The 21,534-nt window shown below is 33.6% G+C and overlaps 1 protein-coding gene across 1 annotated transcript in view; it reads left to right on the forward strand.

The window, feature by feature from the left end:
* LOC149804453 (nesprin-1-like) overlaps positions 1-21,534 on the forward strand; it is a 572,886-nt gene that overhangs the window by 134,293 nt on the left and 417,059 nt on the right. Inside the window, exons 19-23 of the mRNA XM_089940603.1 lie at positions 3,119-3,339; positions 4,454-4,562; positions 7,025-7,345; positions 9,446-9,622; positions 10,765-10,905. Of these exons, the coding sequence (XP_089796729.1) occupies positions 3,119-3,339; positions 4,454-4,562; positions 7,025-7,345; positions 9,446-9,622; positions 10,765-10,905 (969 nt within the window). The remainder of the gene's footprint in view (positions 1-3,118; positions 3,340-4,453; positions 4,563-7,024; positions 7,346-9,445; positions 9,623-10,764; positions 10,906-21,534) is intronic.

Genomic DNA, 21,534 nt, shown 5'->3' on the forward strand with positions numbered 1-21,534 from the left:
ACATGAAAAGAGTCAACCGACCGTCACATCGAAACCCGTGAGTACTTCTGTGAGAACCTAATTACATGTACATGCCGGCTTCGTTTTGATCAACAACTTGGGGAAGTGTTTGTTGCATTAAAAAATAAAATCGATTACAAGAGACCTCGGGTGCTGGATTAAGGGTCTTGGAGCTGCCTTTGACGTAAAGCAAAACAGTAACAGAGACAACGACGATGATAGTGACTTCGAATGTTTCAGTGAAATTGATGTCATTAATGCCGAGGCTGTTTGGGAGAAATTCGTACAAACTCATGGTCCCGAGACGGGCGTTTCTCTTGATACGGAGGAGTGGATTTGTGCTGACAATGATTGCCTCACAGCCGAATACATGTCAGATGAAACTATAATTATTTCTATAGCGAACAAATTTGCAGCAGAAGATGATTTAACTGGAGTAACACAAGTGTTGAAAGTGATGCGGACGCAGATGTTGCACCCGTGGGGGTGGGCCCTCTGCACAGGAAGCAATCAAATATTTTGATATTGCCATAAGGTGGCTGGAGAGCCAAAATGTTGACTACATAAAGCTCATGCAGTTGAGAAATCTGAGGGATTTTGCTCGGCGGCAGAGAAAGCAAGGAGTAACACACACAAAAAAAACCTGATATTTTCAAAAAGTGAATTGATATTTGTCAAGCGTGGCACAAACGGCAAGTAGTAACTTGTTCTAATTTACGTTGTTTTAAATTTGTAGACCAATTAAATACGTCTGTACTGATTAACCCTTGTTTTTTTTTGTTTTCCATTTTACTTCTATCACATTTAAAAATATTTATCTATCTATCGTTCGATTGACACTGTTTCTCGAAAAGAGTCGATCTTTTGTATATAAAAAAACGTCTAATTTGGATCAAACAATAAAACTAGAATGTATCCAATTCAGCATTAAAATTAATGACGTAGTACACAATGTGTGAAGTGGTACACATGTTAAGCGAACGGAAACCACGTGGAATAATGTTTTCGATGATCGCCTCAGTATACTGTAATTTATCCTGAAATTAATGTTGTCCTATGAGGAAATAATAAAGTACACCATTATGAAGAGATATTTATTAACATTTAATCTCAGAACGATTATAAAGTGAGTATTCAACAGTATAATCTGCCAACCCCCCAACCCCCTTATTTCTCCGTTATGTCATCAATCACTTTATTGGTTTTGGGCTTATTTTATAGGTCCCTCGATAACTCGCGCCTCACTTATAGTGCGGTCGATGTTTCTGGACCCCGATGTGTGCGAGTTATCGAGGGAGTGGTGTACATACAGCCCCAACTATATAACTGTGTAAAGACAAGTCAACATAATACATACAGCCTTGACACTATAACTGTACAAACACAAGTCAACAGAATACATACAGCCTTGACTCTTACTGTGTAAAGACAAGTCCAAAAAATGCATACAGCCTTGACTCTATAACTGCAAACACAAGTCAACAGAACACATTGATCTAAAAGTAGTGATGTCATACGTTCAACAAATTCCATTAGTGACTAATCTAATAACAGCAACATCCACATGTGGCGAACAAATTGATTCAAGAGGGAACAAAGCGAGGCAGGCCCATTTTTGTAAGCAGATCTGAGAAGAAAAATCATGCATTAGATAAAAATAAGACCCAAGTAAGTATTAGTGATTGGCTGGGGTGCTAGCAGGGTAAACTTGGGCTGAAGACAAACACAGCTGTTGCGGATGTCCTTATTAATTGATAACCATATGATGCGGACTTGTAAAAGATAATGTATGTCAGTTATGCCTTTGAGGAAAAAATACTCGTAAATGATAGACCAAGTGCTGCGTCATATCAAACACAAAATGAGAATAGCACATCACATAAGGATCACCTACCATGTCCAACGTAGCTTGGTGTTGGCTTCTTATGTTTACAATGGTGACATCATTAGATCTTGTGTTCCAGCTTTCGACTAAAATAAGTTGACCCAAGGATGTCACAGATCAACATTGGATTAATATGTACGCATGGCCTAGTTTCCTGGCTTGAGGGAGAAATTACATGGCTCATAGTGTGATACAAAATTACATGGCTCATAGTGTGATACAAAATTACATGGCTCATAATGTGATACAAAATTACATGGCTCAGTGTGATACAAAATTACATGGCTCATAATGTGTTACAAAGTCAAATCTTTCAAGATTCGGTATTATGCAGATGATTTGGCTTATATCACTTTTGGCATGTAATGTCGGCATTGGGGCTTAAAGATAATACATACAGCTCTAACTATATAACTGTGTAAACACAAGTTAACATTTTCCATATAACACTGCTCCAACATACGGAGCACACAGCCTCAGCAGGATGCTACTGGAAATTCTCAGTAGCCATGTTTTTACACAGCCTCAGTGGGATGCCCCTGGAAAAGCTCAGCAGCCACGTTGTAACATCCCATCAGACACAAATCACATTAGTCTTGAAAACAAATGCTGCTTAAATTTCGGCAAATGAAATTTTCAGACTAATGCTATTCATTTGTTTGTTGTTTAAGATAATCATATATTTTAGCTGAAGCAAAAAGTACACATTAATCTTTGATGGCTTTGCTCGGCTGAAATCAGTTATCTAATTCTTTAATACATTTAGAAATTTATTAAGTAGGCAATGATGTTAGTATGGTACCATTCAAGCATTATATACAATAAATCTGAGATTAATGGAATACCATTTGTCTGTACCTTTTTTTAATCCTATAAACCAATGGAGCATGTTATGGATCCATGACTTACCTACTTTATAAATCGGAACTTTGTTTGTTTTATGTCAGTTGCATAAAGAGCTTGAAAAACTTGTATAGGTTATTTACAATAACTCAGATTTTTGTGCATGGTGATCTTGGAAGTGGAGGAATATATAAAATAGAGAAGAAGCCAGTAACCTTACATGAATAACTGCATACACTTACATGTGCTTGAACTTTGAAGCCGTCTTGAGAATGTATTACAATTCTTTTCAGGATCTTTAAGTGTATGAATCAACAGGGAAAACACTGAATTTTCATAACCTTGATGATAATGTTGTGTTGTATTGCATTCCAAATTGTCTCTTTCCAGCAAATGTTTCATGATGGTGACTTCCAGAAGACAATGACTAAAAGTTTAGACACGATGGGAGACTTGTGTAATCAGCTAGCACAACATGACAAACGAGATCACAGCCTCCGTGACCTGTATCAGGAGCACATGGAGCGGTGGCAAAAACTGAAAACAGCACTAGATGCTACACTTCTGGGGCTTAAACAGCTCCCAGAAAGGTGGAGGGAATACAATGCTAAGTGAGTCCTGTCACTTCATGTACCAGATGTTGAAATAACGATATAGTATGTTTTCTTTTAGCTGAATGCCCCAGACAAGATAAGTGATGCCAAGGTTGGGGATTTATGGGTTCATTGTTTTACAGATGTGCGTAATATTTTGGTTTAATTAATATGTAATATAGTGGGTACAATGAATACATAACATAGTGGGTACACAATGAATATGTAACATAGTTTGGACAAGGAATATGTAACATAGTGGGGACAATGAATATGTAACATAGTGGGTACAATGAATATGTAACTTAGTGGGTACAATGAATATGTAAGTGGGTACAGTGAATGTGTAGCATAGTGGAGACATTGAATATGTAACATAGTGGGGACAATGATTATGTAACAGTGGATACAATAAATATGTAACATAGTGGGGACAATGAATATGTAACATAGTGGGGATGATGATTATGTAACATTAGATACAATGAATAGTAACATAGTGGGGACAATGAATATGTAACATAGTGGAGACATTTAATATGTAACATAGTAGGGACAATGATTATACAGCAGTAGATACAATGAATATGTAACATAGTGGGGACAATGAATATATAACATAGTAAGTACAGTGAATATGTAACAGTAAGTACAGTGAATATACAAATTAGTGGTACAGTGAAAGGTATCAGCAGTACAATGAATAAGGTAGCATAGATGTACAGTAAATCTTTAAAACTGGTAGAATGAACATGTAACATAGTAGTAAAATGAATAAGTACAGCAATTATATTACAGTTGTATGTAACATATTGGTACGGTGAGTAAGTAGAACAAAAGAATCATGTTACAGATGTATGTAACATAGTGGTACAGTGAATAAATACAGCAATCTAATTAATCGGTGTCACATGGGGTCAAGGTGTCACATGGGGGTCAGGGGGTCACATGAGGCCAGGGTTTCACATGGGGGTCAGGGGGTCACATGAGACCAGGGGGTCATGTTATCACGTTTTAATGAAGTGAATGTATACTTTCAAATAACCAAAAACTATTTCTCAACAGATAGGAAGTACAGGAATTTTCCTGCAAAAGGGTAAACAATAATTACAATTGTGTCTTCCTGTTTCAGACTGGATGAGTTTGGTAACTTTGTGCAAACTGTGGAGGGGTTGATTCAAGAGCTTCAAAAGGAAAACCTAACCAGTGATGAATACAAAGAACTGCAGAGCAAATTTCAGGTAAGAAATTATCATCATTGTCAGAGAAATGTATGGTGTTTCTGTGAATTGCAGCATTTATAAATTTATTGTTTTCATTACTAAGGAACTTTCATACCAATGCAATGGACAGATTAATATTATTTTTGTTGTTGATGATTACAAAGAATTGTTGCTATAGATTTAATAAGTCTCTGTTGAAATTAACATTCAGGTTGCTTTATTGGAAATAGTTCATTATCAATGGTTTTATTAGAAATGGTTCATTATCACTGGTTTTATTAGAAATAGTTCATTATCAATGGTTTAATTGGAAATGGTTAATTATCAATGGTTTTATTAGAAATAGATCATTATCAATGGTTTTATTAGAAATGGTTCATTATCAATGGTTTTATTAGAAATGGTTCATTATCAATGGTTTTATTAGAAATAGTTCATTATCAGTGGTTTTATTGGAAATGGTTCATTATCAATGGTTTTATTAGAAATAGTTCATTATCAATGGTTTAATTGGAAATGGTTCATTATCAATGGTTTTATTAGAAATAGTTCATTATCAATGTTTTTATTAGAAATGGTTCATTATCAGTGGTTTTATTAGAAATAGTTCATTATCAGTGGTTTTATTGGAAATGGTTCATTATCAATGGTTTTATTAGAAATAGTTCATTATCAATGTTTTTATTAGAAATGGTTCATTATCAATGGTTTTATTAGAAATGGTTCATTATCAATGGTTTTATTGGAAATGGTTCATTATCAATGGTTTTATTAGAAATAGTTCATTATCAATGGTTTTATTAGAAATGGTTCATTATTTAAAGGGTATTCTAATGTGTGTGATACTATATGAAATTTAATCTGTGGAATTAAAAACAAAGCATTACAGTAATGAATTGGATTAAGAACTTTTGTAAAATGGTAATGACAATGTGGTACAGAACTACCCTGGATGTGTTAGAACTTTGTAAAATGTTAATGACAATGTGGTACAGAGCCACTCTGGATGTGTTAGAACTTTGTAAAATGTTAATGACAATGTGGTACAGAGCTCTGGATGTGTTAGAATGAAGTAAAATCATGGTGTAGAACTGTTAAGAATCTGTTAGAATGATGTTATATCAAGGTGTAGAGTTAACCAGAATGTGTTAGAATGATGTAAAATCATGGTGTAGAGCTGTCAAGAATGTGTTAGAATGATGTAAAATGTTTGTGTAGAAATGTAAAGAATGTTGTTACATCGTTGTGTAGAGTTGCCCAGAATGTGTTAGAATGCTGTAAAATTGTGGTGTAGACCTGTCAAGAATGTGTTAGAATGTTGTTATATCATAGTGTAGAGTTACCCAGAATGTGTTAGAATGATGTAAAATGTTGGTGTAGAAATGTCAAGAATGTTGTTTAATCATAGTGTAGAGTTACCCACAATGTGTTAGAATGATGTAAAATTTGGGTGTAGAACTGTCAGGTATGTGTTTGAATGATGTAAGATTGTGGTGTAGAACTGTCAAGAATGTGTTAGGATGTTGTTACATCATGGTGTAGACTTACCCAGAATATGTTAGAATTATGTAAAATTGTGATGTAGAACTGTCAAGAATGTGTTAGAATGATGTTACATTGTGGTGTAGAGCAGCCCAGAATGTGTTTGAATAATATGACACTGTGGTGTTGAGTTACCCAGAATATGTTGAAATGAATTGACACTGGTGTATAGTTACCCTGAATGTTGGAATGATGTGACATTGTGGTGTAGAGCTACCAACAGTGTGTTGGAACAAAGTGACACTGGTGTACAGTTACTCAGAATGTGTTAGAATGATATGACATTGTGGTGTAGAGCTGCCCAGAATGTTAGAATGATGACAATCCCGATAGTTTTGCCATGGCAAATCATTTGTGCTTTTGTCAACTTTTGTACATTTTTGTGATTGTCTCTGCTTGAGTGCATTTATGTGATTGTCTTTGCTTGAGTACATTTGTGTGATTGTCCCTTCTTGAGTACATTTGTGTGATTGTCCCTTCTTTAGTACATTTGTGAGATTGTCCCTTCTTGAGTACATTTGTGTGATTGTCCCTTCTTGAGTATATTTATGTGATTGTCCCTTCTTGAGTACATTTGTGTGATTGTCCCTTCTTGAGTACATTTGTGTGATTGTCTGTTCTTGAGTACATTTGTGTGATTGTCCCTTCTTGAGTACATTTGTGTGATTGTCCCTTCTTGAGTACATTTGTGTGATTGTCCCTTCTTGAGTACATTTGTGTGATTGTCCCTTCTTGGGTACATTTGTGTGATTGTCCCTTTTTGAGTACATTTGTGTGATTGTCCCTTCTTGGGTACATTTGTGTGATTGTCTCTTTTTGAGTACATTTGTGTGATTGTCCCTTCTTGGGTACATTTGTGTGATTGTCTCGGAGTATATTTTATGTCATTGTTTCTGCTTGAGTACATTTATTTCATCTTTAAAATGTACTTTATACAGAAATCCATGCGGAATATGAATAAATGCACAGATGATGCCAAATGGCTGCAGGAAAACCTTGAAGAACTTCTCCGTGACTCACCTGATGCTGATAAAACCCGTGAGAAGAAAAAACTGGGTGAACTTGTATCAAGATTCAGTGGTCTTACGCCTCACATGGACAAAACCTCTGAGAAGTCAGCCTTGTTCAGCAAGGCATATGATTTTCGAGATAACATTGAGAAGCGTTCCAGCTGGCTGGATGAAGCACACAAATTGGTTATGGACAACCCTTTTATTGATGGCCTTGAGGATGCTAGAACCTACCTACAGGAGCATGAAGTAAGTAACCATTATTCGGACATGAACAAAAAATGCACTAAATAAAAAATGTGAAATAAGCAACCTTTATTTGGCCATGCACAATTACACTTAATAAAAAACATGAAGTAAGCAACCATTATTCATTCATGCACAAATATACAAAATTAAGAATATGAAGTAAGGAACCATTATTTGGCAATACACTTAATAAAAAAGTAAACAACCATTATTCAGCTATGCACAGTTGCATGAAATGAAAACCATTCTGTTCTTCTTTAGTTTTATAAAAGTAAATACAAAACAATATAGCAACCAAGAGACACAATGTGTACACGCTCTTACTCTGTTTATTACAGATTCAAATAATTTATCAGCAGTTATGATTGCAGAAAAAATTGTTGATCGCTTTCAAAAACATATTTAGATTCAGTAAATAAAGGTTGGATGATAGCTTTTGGTTATAACTTCTTTGCAGTTTTAAAAACCATTTTTGTCATTAATTATTCAAGTGATAAGTTACTGCCACTTTAATTTTTTTATTTTTTGTTTTAGTTTGAAATGATTAAAATCATAGTTTTTTTCTGATTTTTGTTTTTAATGAGACTCAAAGATAGACTTTATTCATTAAAAGAAGATAGTTATTGTTGTCCTTAATTTTTTTCAGTCTGCACAAAAAGAGTAATAGTCCAGTAGAATCACACTGATCTGAATTAATTGTGACAGGTCTTTGCTTCTATAGCTTTTGCTGTCAGAAACTACTTTTTCAGTCCTGTTACATGTTGAATTTTTATGTAGTAAATTGTTTGCAAATTGTGGAAGATTGGTATAGGTAATAAAAGTCTACTAACAGCATACCCATGTTTATTTTTAGTATGCATGAGGTATTGGACATAATCTTATTTGTGAAAAAATAAGTTTTAGGACATGAACTTAATTAAGGAACTTTATGATGATGTACGTTTTGAGAGAGTACGGGTTACATAACAGACCTTTCGACCCTTGAGTGATTTTATGTTTTGCCTTTATATTTTATTTTTAATATATTTGCCTTTTATCATGTAGTACGTCATGTTTATGTTGGTTTCGATGAGTTTATCTTCCTAATGTTATATGCTTTTCTTTATATTTACATTTTAACCTTTTTCCTTGTGATACCTCATGTTTATGTTTACTTCAAAGGTTTTTGTTCATAAAGAATTTTGTGCAATTTACACGTGTATAACTGTATACCTACTTGTCACCATATAGCCATGATTGTGCTGATGTGCCATAAAACTCCAGTAGATGCATGCTTATAATGTAGTATCTCTCAGGTCAGTCTTGTATGAACATGAAGTATACTCTGAAATCCTGTCATAATTTCACATTAGATTTTGTTGGACAAATCTCAGTCATAACTCAATGGCATCATCACATTTGAGTTGACAGACCTTTTATTTTAAAATATATCAGCTCTTTGGTTTGATTTACAGTATGGGTGGTAACTTGGTTGATTGCAAAGAATGAACTTTGATTGTTTTTCAGTACTTTCAAGTTACATTGTCTTTTTCCTTTAAAAGGAAAGGAGAAGAAAAAGCAACCCTTTGTTTTGTAATTCTCTAAATGAGCCTGTTAAAATCATTACAAGTAGTAATAAATGTTATATTCATGTACTTGGATCTATTATCTCCTTAACTGGTAATTCCCATCTTATCTGACTTAGTCAAATTATTGATCCAAGAACCAGTTTGCGATGAAATGTAATTTTGATAATTCTTATGAAGGATGACAAAAGTTGTTGAATCTCTCTAGATGAGTGATGAGCTGTAACATTTACATTAAACAGGATTTTTCTGTGAGTAAACAACTTAGAAACTGTACAGACATATGGTGGACATTCTTCTGAATTCTAAGCTATTATTGTTGTACAATCTGTAAACTGGCTGCTTGCCTGGAATTTAGAGGTTCATTTTGATTGTACTTTAAAATTAAGATTTTTTCTTCTTCTTATTTATGTAAAATTTTGTTGCAGGTAACAGGAAATTTTTATTTGCCCAGCAGTTTTAATTTTGTTCACTGCCAGATAGCTTAATTTTCAGCCTGTAGTAAATCAGAAGAAACTGTTTTGTGTTATATCAGGGCTTGATGGGTAAACTGGAGGCAGAAAAAGCAAACATTCTGGCAGAGATTGAGGCTGGCCGACGACTCCAGCAGGACAAGAATGCACCTAAGTTCATTGTCAAGTCCCTACAGGACATGGAACGGAAACTAAAGGATACAGATCACCTTGCTGCAGCTAAACATACCAAACTCAAGGTAAGAGAATTAGTGATACATAGGGGAGGTAACTCTAAATTCCTGAAAGTAGGATTTAAATCACATAATTGCACAAATTTACGATGCAAATAACACTGATGAAAATTTTGTTTATGTTCTTCATACCATATCTGTCTGTATATAAGTTTTCATTCGACAAGAAATGAGTAATACTAATATCAATATTATGCATACTTAAAAGAAACAGACATGCTGCCATGGTGTGCAGGTGTGCAAATTATGCAAAAGTTTTATTATTCGCTCTTTGAATGCAGATATGAATGAGAACTCCTGCAAAAATAGTTCAGAGTTATGCATATAAAAATGTGCTCTCTGCAATTTAACCTTTAGATAAACTATTTGAAAAAAAAACATAATTAGTAAGGATACTTATTTTATCAAATTACATCTGTCCATTCCAAGTAACACCAAAATGGGAGGTATGTTGTGTAATATTTACAGAAATTATGTAAAAAAATAACATTTTATATTGAAAATTGGCATCTGAACTTTAGGACATTCACCAGATAATATTTATTTTGGAGCAGAGATATCCTTGAAACAATACGTGTGTACTGTGGAAAATTCTACAAACTGTCATAAAGAACATTTTACCAGTGTCTTGAAGCTGACTATGCTAGCTGTGTATATGCCCCTTGCAATGACAGACTGTGAGAGGGTGTTCTCAACACAAAACAATATTCACACTCAGATAAAGAACAGATTAAGCTTAGAAACAGTCAAGAGATTAATGCTTATACAACTAGAGAGAAAACAGAGACCAAACAGAGTGGAGAAGGAAGAAAGAGACTATGGCAAATTCTCTCCATCCCCCACCCCATTTTTCCCCAGCTCACCCATTGTTTTGGTGACAAGGGGAGATACCCCTTCACAAAAATCCAGGTAGCATCTCGGCACCAAGAAAGCAGACTAGTCACAGTGCATAATGACTTACAAGTGGTGTTAGAAGGGTCACAAAGTAAGTTAGATTAACAATATTTGACACAGTCTAATTTATTTAGGTCATTAGCATCATCTTTAAAGCAGTGTTTTCACCATATGCAAGTAATTTTACATTGATAACAAGTCACACAATGTATTGATGACAATTATATTGTATTCTCTGTGTTTTTTGCTTGCAGCAAAAGGTTCAAGAGTGGGAGAACTATGAGAAAGAGAGGGCCAATCTTGTGCAATATCTTAAAAAGGCTGAGGAAGAGTTAGAGCAGCCCCCAGCTGCTGCTGGGCAGGACCATGCCCAAAAGGACTTACAGTCCAAAAAGGTTTGTCTGTCTGTTGCATATCTGTTTGCATTTGTCTGCTTGTTTTTCACTATCTTAATTTGATCTGTGTACATGAATGTTGTATCAGTTAGAAAAGCACCATAAAGGCACAAAGACACGCATGCATGCAGACATGCATGGACACATGCACACACACATGCATGCATGCACACACACACATACACATACACACACATACAGAGGATATGAATTTGAGAAGTTTAAACTATTGCTGCAATGGAACTGCTTAAAAGTGTCTGCCAGTTGTGCAGTGTTACTTTGTCTGTCTTTCCATTCATCTGTCTGTTTATTTGTACCTGCATGTATATTCTGTTGGAAAAACCACCTCACCTGTTGGGGCAGACCAGGCTACAAAAAGAACTATAGGTCTGAAGTTGTCTTTTTGATTATCTTGCTTTTCATCTAAGTGATTATATTGACCTATTCAAAATGCTAAATTTGGTGATAATAATTTTATCAGTTTTCTTTATCGTTATAGGGAACATTTGCTGAAAATTGATAATTTTCAGGTGAAATATATCAGGATTATAAATTTTTGTTTTTATACACAGATTTTCCAGATTGTGCATGTGCATATTCTTTTTTTGTGTGGCATTAATTTATATCTTTTTGTTTGGACTATAGAATAATTCAACCTCTGCTGGATTAATAGAGATGACATGTACCTGTGACTTTCCTGTGTCCCATCACTGCATTTCATGCCACAACTTATAGTTTCTGCTTAGTATTATTGGATGTTTGTATTTCTTTATGATTAATTAAAACTTGTATTCCCCACCCTTCCTAAAGATCAATGGATGAAAGCAAAAGCTCACTCAGTTATCTGAAATATTGAGACAGTAATACATTATTTTTGGGACAGACTAACATTAAAATGTCAGACTTTAAAATAATGCAGTCTTGGATCCAGTGATTCCTTTAGAAGAAATACCTTAGAACAAAGCTCAAGGTTAGGAGGTTCTCCAACATATTATGTGTTCATTTTAGCAGATTTGTTCAATATAAATTTTCTTATTTAATCCCCTCACATTATTGATGGGACATGCTTTTCTACATACCGTTGTGCAAACAACATGGTTCTTGCCATCAGACAAGTCCATGTTCAGTTTGTCATGCATGTGACCTTTATCAATCTAAGTTTCATCTAGTATTGGGGAATATAATAAAAAGCACATCTCCATTTAAAGAATCTGATATTGTCTATCATAATTATAAAGCCCCCAGTGACACATTATCAGTTGAAAAATTGATAATCGTATCATTTGTAAATATTATCCAATTCATTATTGCAACAGCAAGCTTGTTGGATGAAAATGGCAGGCTTATATAATACCTGGAGGTGGGTCTAATTATGCTAATTGGTTAACAGGTTAGCGTGACTGACAAGTGATGTTAGGTCAGTTTGATATGAAGTTATAAATGAAGAAAACCAAGGTCAAGTTCAGTTGTCACCATTTTTTGAGTAACATTTAATAAAGCTACATCTCCTGTTGGACTTTGCCCTCCAATATCCTTGCCAGTCAGTAATTTATTAAGAACTTTATAAACTGAAATCAAATTTGGTTTGAAGCTTTATATTAGAAAGACCTGGGTGAGGGTTGATTTTCACAAATTTCCTGGCTAACATTAAAGAAGTTATGGCCCCAGTTTACTTAGAACTCTCCCCATCATTTTCTGCTCATTAGCTTTTGAAGAACTTTGTAGACTGAAACCTGATTTGATAGGAGAGTTTATATTAAGAAGCTCTTGGTCATATTAAATTTATACTGTTTTCTAGCAAAATTGTACAGAGTTATGGCCCTTGTTTAACCCCTATTGTTGTGGTTATCTGTAGAGTCTTAATACATTTCAAGTTTTCATTCTAATTCATTTTAAAGAATAATTCTTGGAAACTGATAACAAGTGTATGAATAACAATACATGCCATTTCCATCAATATTTTCATTCCGTTTTCCAAGTTTGTGATACATTTAAATGTATAGACCTTCTGTCAAGCCTTGTAATACCTCTAAATGTATAGACCTTTCTGTCAAACTTTGTAATACATTTAAATGTGTAGACCTTTCTGTCAGACTTTGTAATACCTCTAAATGTATAGACCTTTCTGTCAAACTTTGTAATACATTTAAATGTGTAGACCTTTCTGTCAAACCTTGTAATACCTCTAAATGTATAGACCTTTCTGTCAAACTTTGTAATACATTTAAATGTGTAGACCTTTCTGTCAGACTTTGTAATACATTTAAATGTGTAGACCTTTCTGTCAAACTTTGTAATACATTTAAATGTGTAGACCTTTCTGTCAAACTTTGTAATACATTTAAATGTGTAGACCTTTCTGTCAAACTTTGTAATACATTTAAATGTGTAGACCTTTCTGTCAAACTTTGTAATACATTTAAATGTGTAGACCTTTCTGTCAAACTTTGGAATACATTTAAATGTGTAGACCTTTCTGTCAAACTTTGTAATACCTCTAAATGTGTAGACCTTTCTGTCAAACCTTGTAATACTTCTAAATGTATACACCTTTCTGTCAAACTTTGGAATACATTTAAATGTGTAGACCTTTCTGTCAAGCCTTGTAATACCTGTAAATGTATAGACCTTTCTGTCAAACCTTGTAATACATCTAAATGTATAGACCTTTCTGTCAAGCCTTGTAATACCTGTAAATGTATAGACCTTTCTGTCAAACCTTGTAATACTTCTAAATGTATAGACCTTTCTGTCAAACTTTGGAATACATTTAAATGTGTAGACCTTTCTGTCAAGCCTTGTAATATCTGTAAATGTATAGACCTTTCTGTCAAACCTTGTAATACATCTAAATGTATAGACCTTTCTGTCAAGCCTTGTAATACCTCTAAATGTATAGACCTTTCTGTCAAACCTTGTAATACATCTAAATGTATAGACCTTTCTGTCAAGCCTTGTAATACCTCTAAATGTATAGACCTTTCTGTCAAACCTTGTAATACATCTAAATGTATAGACCTTTCTGTCAAGCCTTGTAATACCTCTAAATGTATAGACCTTTCTGTCAAACCTTGTAATACTTCTAAATGTATAGACCTTTCTGTCAAACTTTGGAATACATTTAAATGTGTAGACCTTTCTGTCAAGCCTTGTAATATCTGTAAATGTATAGACCTTTCTGTCAAACCTTGTAATACATCTAAATGTATAGACCCTTCTGTCAAGCCTTGTAATACCTGTAAATGTATAGACCTTTCTGTCAAACCTTGTAATACATCTAAATGTATAGACCTTTCTGTCAAGCCTTGTAATACCTCTAAATGTAAAGACCTTTCTGTCAAACCTTGTAATACATCTAAATGTATAGACCTTTCTGTCAAGCCTTGTAATACCTCTAAATGTATAGACCTTTCTGTCAAACCTTGTAATACTTCTAAATGTATAGACCTTTCTGTCAAATTTTGGAATACATTTAAATGTGTAGACCTTTCTGTCAAGCCTTGTAATACCTGTAAATGTATAGACCTTTCTGTCAAACTTTGTAATACATTTAAATGTGTAGACCTTTCTGTCAGACTTTGTAATACATTTAAATGTGTAGACCTTTCTGTCAGACTTTGGAATGCATTTAAATGTGTAGACCTTTCTGTCAAACCTTGTAATACATCGAAATGTATAGACCTTTCTGACAAACTTTGTAATACATCTAAATGTATGGACCTTTCTGTCAGACTTTGGAATACATTTAAATGTGTAGACCTTTCTGTCAAACTTTGTAATACATCTAAATGTATAGACCTTTCTGTCAAACTTTGGAATACATCAAAATTTGTAGACCTTTCTGTCAGACTTTGGAATACATCTAAATGTATAGACCTTTCTGTCAAACATTGTAATACTTCTAACTGTATAGACCTTTCTGTCAAACTTTGTAATACATCTAAATGTATGGACCTTTCTGTCAGACTTTGGAATACATCAAAATTTGTAGACCTTTCTGTCAAACTTTGTAATACATCTAAATGTATGGACCTTTCTGTCAGACTTTGGAATACATTTAAATGTGTAGACCTTTCTGTCAAACCTTGTAATACATCTAAATGTATAGACCTTTCTGTCAAACTTTGGAATACATCAAAATTTGTAGACCTTTCTGTCAACCTTTGTAATACATCTAAATGTATAGACCTTTCTGTCAAACTTTGTAATACATCTAAATGTATAGATCTTTCTGTCAGACTTTGTAATACATCTAAATGTATGGACCTTTCTGTCAAACTTTGTAATACATCTAAATGTATAGACCTTTCTGTCAGACTTTGTAATACATCTAAATGTATGGACCTTTCTGTCAGACTTTGGAATACATTTAAATGTGTAGACCTTTCTGTCAAGCCTTGTAATACCTCTAAATGTATAGACCTTTCTGTCACACTTTGTAATACATCTAAATGTATAGACCTTTCTGTCAAACTTTGGAATACATCAAAATTTGTAGACCTTTCTGTCAGACTTTGGAATACATCTAAATGTATAGACCTTTCTGTCAAACCTTGTAATACTTCTAACTGTATAGACCTTTCTGTCAAACTGTGTAATACATTTAAATGTGTAGACCTTTCTGTCAAACTTTGGAATACATCAAAATTTGTAGACCTTTCTGTCAAACTTTGTAATACATCTAAATGTATAGACCTTTCTGTCAAACTTAGGAATACATTTAAATGTGTAGACCTTTCTGTCAAACCTTGTAATACATCTAAATGTATAGACCTTTCTGTCAAACCTTGTAATAGATCTAAATGTATTGACCTTTCCGTCAAACTTTGGAATACATCAAAATTTGTAGACCTTGCTGTCAAACTTTGTAATACATCTAAATATATAGACCTTTCTGTCAAACCTTGTAATACTTCTAAATGTATAGACCTTTCTGTCAAACATTGGAATACATCAAAATTTGTAGACCTTTCTGTCAAACCTTGTAATACATCTAACTGTATAGACCTTTCTGTCAAACTTTGGAATGCATCAAAATTTGTAGACCTTTCTGTCAAACCTTGTAATACATCTAAATGTATAGACCTTTCTGTCAAACTTTGGAATACATCAAAATTTGTAGACCTTTCTGTCAAACTTTGTAATACATCTAAATGTATAGACCTTTGTCAAACTTTGTAATACATCTAAATGTATAGATCTTTCTGTCAAACCTTGTAATACATCTAAATGTATGGACCTTTCTGTCAGACTTTGTAATACATCTAAATGTATGGACCTTTCTGTCAGACTTTGGAATGCATTTAAATGTGTAGACCTTTCTGTCAAGCTTTGTAATACCTCTAAATGTATAGACCTTTCTGTCAAACCTTGTAATACATCTAAATGTATAGACCTTTCTGTCAAACTTTGGAATACATCAAAATTTGTAGACCTTTCTGTCAAACTTTGTAATACATCTAAATGTATAGACCTTTCTGTCAAACTTTGTAATACATCAAAATGTATAGATCTTTCTGTCAAACCTTGTAATACATCTAAATGTATGGACATTTCTGTCAGACTTTGGAATGCATTTAAATGTGTAGACCTTTCTGTCAAGCCTTGTAATATCTCTAAATGTATAGACCTTTCTGTCAAACGTTGTAATACATCTAAATGTATAGACTTTCTGTCAAACCTTGCAGTACATCTAAATGTATAGACCTTTCTGTCAAACTTTGTAATACGTCTAAATGTATAGACTTTCTGTCAAACCTTGTAATACGTCTAAATGTATAGACTTTCTGTCAAACTTTGGAATACATCTAAATGTATAGACTTTCTGTCAAACCTTATAATACATCTAAATATATAGACCTTTCTGTTAAACCTGTAATACATCCAAATGTATTAAACTTTCCATCAAACCTAATAAAAGCCCCAATTTTTAAAAAAATGTATTGTTACAACTTAAGTGAAATGCTTTGTTAATTATTAGACATTGTAAATTGATTTTAATACTTAAATCTGCTTAAAGAAATATATGGTGTTACAGATGATCAATTTGAATTGATGCAACTTTTTTGAGAAGTCTTTATTTTAATCTTTTAAAATTTCATTGAAAAACATTTTCTTGTTAAATAGAAAAGAATACCGTTAAACAAATAGCAAAACAGAATTAAAACACCTGAGAATGTCCTAAGGCTTGTGGGGGAAACTTGAATCTGCTTTAAAAAAAAGTAATCTGCTGTATATATTATTTCATTAAAGTAGTGAAAAGTCAAAACAGAATGTATCTAGGCTTTGGATTTGTCTTGTGTATTCTGTAGTAGAAATTTACACTGAAAGAGAGGTTGGTAATGACTATTTACACTGAAGAGAGGTTGGTAATGACTATTTACACTAAAAGATTCTGGTAATGACTATTTACACTGAGAGGTTGGTGATGACTGTTCACACTGAAAGATAGGCTGGTAATTACTGTATGTACACTGAAAGAGAGGTTGATAATGACTATTTACACTGAAAGAGAGGTTGGTAATGACTATTTACACTGAAGACAGGATGGTTATTGAATATTTACAATGAAAGATTTGGTAATGACTGGTTTTTTTTTGCATTGAAAGATAGGTTGGTAATTATTATTTATGCCAAAAGATTTTGTTAATGATAATTTACACTAAAAGAGAGGTTGGTATAGACTATTTACATTGAAAGAGAGGTTGGTAACAACTGTTTTTGCACTGAAGAGAGGTTTTTTAATGACTATTTACATTGAAAGATTTAGGTAATGACTATTTACACAAGAGTTTGGTAATGACTATTTACACTGAGAGAGAGAGGTTGGTAATGGCTATTTACACTGAAAGGGAAGTTGGTAATGACTATTTACACTGAAAGATTTTGGTAATGACTATTTACATTAAAGAGAGGTTGGAAATGGCTGTTTACACTGAAAGATAGGTTGGCAATGATTATTTACATTGAAAGAGCAGTTGGTAATGACTATTTACACTGAAAGATAGGTTGGTAATAGCTATTTACACTGAAGAGAGGTTGGCAATGACTATTTACACTTAATGATTGTGGTAATGACTATTTACACTTAATGATTGTGGTAATGACTATTTACACTGATGAGAGTTTGGTAATGACCGTATTTACACTGAAAGATTTTGGTAATGATGGTTTACACTGAAAGGGATGTTGGTAACTATTTACACTGAAAGTGAGGTTGGTAATGACTATTAACACTGAAAGAGAGGTTTATAATGACTACACTGAAAGAGGTTGGTAATAGGTATTTACACTGAAGAGAGGTTGATAATGAGTATTTACATTGAAAGAATTTGGTAATGATGGTTTACACTGAAAGTGAGGTTGGTAATGGCTGTATTAACACTGATGAGAGGTAGGTAATGACTTTTTTTACACTGAAATGAGGTTGGTAATAACTGTTTACACTGAAAGAGAGTTGTGATGACTTCATTTACACTGAAAGAGGTTAGTAATGACTATTTACACTGAAAGAGCTTGGTAATGACTATTTACACTGAAATAGCTTGCCAATGATTGTATTTACACTGAAAGAGAGGTTAGTAATGACTGTATTTACACTGAAAGAGCTTGGTAATGAATATTTATACTGAAAGAGCTTGGTAATGATTGTATTTACACTGAGAGGTTGGTAATGACTATTTACACTGAAAGAGAGTTTGGTAATGACTATTTTTACTGAAAGAGAGCACTTTGTAATGGCTGTATTGACATTGAAAGAGATGTTGGTATTAACTGAATTTAGACAGAGTTGAAAAAGAGTTGATAGTGACTATTTACACTGAAAGAGAGCTGGAGAATGACTGCATTTATACTGAGAGAGTTGGTAATGACTGTATTTACACTGAAAGAGAGCTTGGTAATGACTGTATTTACAGAGAGTTGGTAATGACTATTTACACTGAAAGAGATGTTGGTAATGACTATTTACACAGAGAGTTGGTAATGACTATATTTACACAGAAAAAGAGTTGGTAATGACTATTTACACAGAAAGAGATGTTGGTAAGTGACTATATTTACACTGAGAGAGTTGGTAATGAGTGTATTTACACTGAAAGAGCTTGGTAATGACTCAGATTTAGCAATTATTTCCATAGAATTTTCTTCCACATTCCTCACAGTGAATTATATGAGTGTGTACATAGTAAAACCAAAGGTCAATCAGTTTACATTCTGCTGTCGACACTGAATACATTTTTGCTCCATATGCTACTCTCCAAGGCAGCAACTATAATATCCACCTATTTGTTTACATTTTAACATTTGCACTTTGATTATGCGTGTATTTTGGCATTTTTTTTTGTGCCACCAGTTCACCTCAGTGCAGACATGAACAGACTAAAATTTCTTAGAGTTGCAGAAACAGTACTTGTAACATATTAAAATAGCAGAAGAAAGATGGCCCTGAGGTGACCAGTATGTCCAATTTTGAATCTAAAATGCAGTTATGTGAAGAAGTCAGGAATTGTAAGAATCAGTATATCATCCATTCAGTAAAATGCACCAAAAATAGAACCGTTATCTTATTTTTCATCAGCATAGCAGATTAAGCTGACAAAATTAAATATATATTAAATACTCTTATGTCCAGCAGATGTTGCCACTGACCCATTTTCAACTGAAACAACCTAGCTTGCTTATCCTTCAAGTGGACAGAAATGGTCAATATTCCACTGTGATTAGGGATCACATTCACAAATACTTTTTTTAAAAAATCATGCAAAACTTAATTCTCACAATGTTGAGAATTTTATTCCTGACTTCTACATAATTTGCCATATTGATGTAACTAAATCCAATGTTTATTCTTGAAAGCTACTGATATGTGTTGACCTTGACCTATCTAACATAGTATAGAACTAAACGTAAGTGCAGTAAGTTTTGTCGCATCTCAGTATATGCAGTTTCTAGGTGGGACCTGTTTGGGATGCAGTTATATATGGTAATTGATGCAATAACTAGGTGGGACCTGTTTGGGATGCAGTTATATATGGTAATTCATGCAATCTCTTGGTGGGACCTGTTTGAGATGCAGATGTTTATGGTAATTCAGGCAGTCTACAAGTAAGGCCTGTTTGAGATGCAGATGTATATGGTAATTCATGTAATCCACAGGTGGAACCAGTTTGAGATGCAGATGTATATGGTAATTAAGTCTACAAGTAAGGCCTGTTTGAAATGCAGATGTATATGGTAATTCATGCAGTCTACAAGTAAAGCCTGTTTGAGATGCAGATGTATATGGTAATTAAGTCTACAAGTAAGGCCTGTTTGAGATGCAGATGTATATGGTAATTCATGCAATCTACAAGTAAGGCCTGTTTGAGATGCTGATGTATATGGTAATAAATGCAGTGTACAAAGTAATTCCTGCTTGAGATGCAGTTTTATATGGTAATTCATGTAATGTACAAGTGAAGTCTGTGTAGGATGTAGTTGTATATGGTAATTCATGCAGCCTAGTGTGAGGCCAATTTAGACTGCAGACATATATGGTAATTCAGACTACATGGTTGCCAATATTTATTAGGTATACTTTGCCTGCCTTAAGCTGTAACTCTGCTGCAATCAAGGAGAGAGGAAGGGAGGGGGTGGGATTAGAAAGGGGGATATATGTTTTAATGGCCTTGATTTGACAGTTGTAAACATTGAGAAGATATTGCGTATATTCCAAAACACATTAGCCTATGTGCTGTGTGTTGGATTAAACTAATTGAAAATTGATTTTTATCGAAAAACAGGATTTGTAAATAAGAAAATGAAGAAGATAAATCTTTAAGCAGCCTCAGGGCATGGAGATATTGGTTGTTTTTTTGTGGACAGAATCTGTTTTTATAGTTGGAGAATCCAGATTCACACATAAGTGATGTATATAGTTAATCATGATGAAGAATGCATACATTCAGGTACACTGTTTTTATATATATTTTTTTATATACAGAATTTATGGAAGAAATTTACATTGTGGCAGATAACATAAAGCAGATATTATGGGCTGGTTGCTGTTTTCTAAGTTAATAAATTATTGCTGTTTATTTTCCAGAAGGTTCAGTTTGGTTTCATTTTCACTTTGATTTGGAAAGTTAGGTTCCATTTCAAGATGGATTGGACTGAACCTAATATAAGCACAGTGTTTTGTTTGTCTTAAAAGAATTTGAGTTGTACTGACTACTATTTTTAAGTAAGACTGAACTTATTTATTCACTTTTGTAGAGTCAACTGTAAGCATTACTATAAGGAATTTTGTGTTCTTTTCCAGTCTTTGAGTCCATGTATTTTTTGACAGTTGTTCAGCCTCCTTTTTCTAGTGTGTTGCAACAATTTTGTGATTTGTAGCTAATGAACACTTGACTGTTACATATTGCTATAGCAAATGAACAATGGATAGTTATATATTTCTATAGCAAAGGAACACTGGATTGCTACATACAGCAAAGGAACACTGGATTTTACATATTTTTTATAGCAAATGAACACAGGATTGTTACATATTTTTATAACAAATGATCACTGGATTGTTACATATTGCTATAGCAAATGAATAAAGGATTGTTATGTATTTCTGTAGCAAATGAATAAAGGATTGTT

Source organism: Sinohyriopsis cumingii, chromosome 2, assembly GCF_028554795.1.
Source record: "Sinohyriopsis cumingii isolate HCF-2022 chromosome 2, ASM2855479v2, whole genome shotgun sequence".
In the NCBI taxonomy this organism is placed as follows: domain Eukaryota; kingdom Metazoa; phylum Mollusca; class Bivalvia; order Unionida; family Unionidae; genus Sinohyriopsis; species Sinohyriopsis cumingii.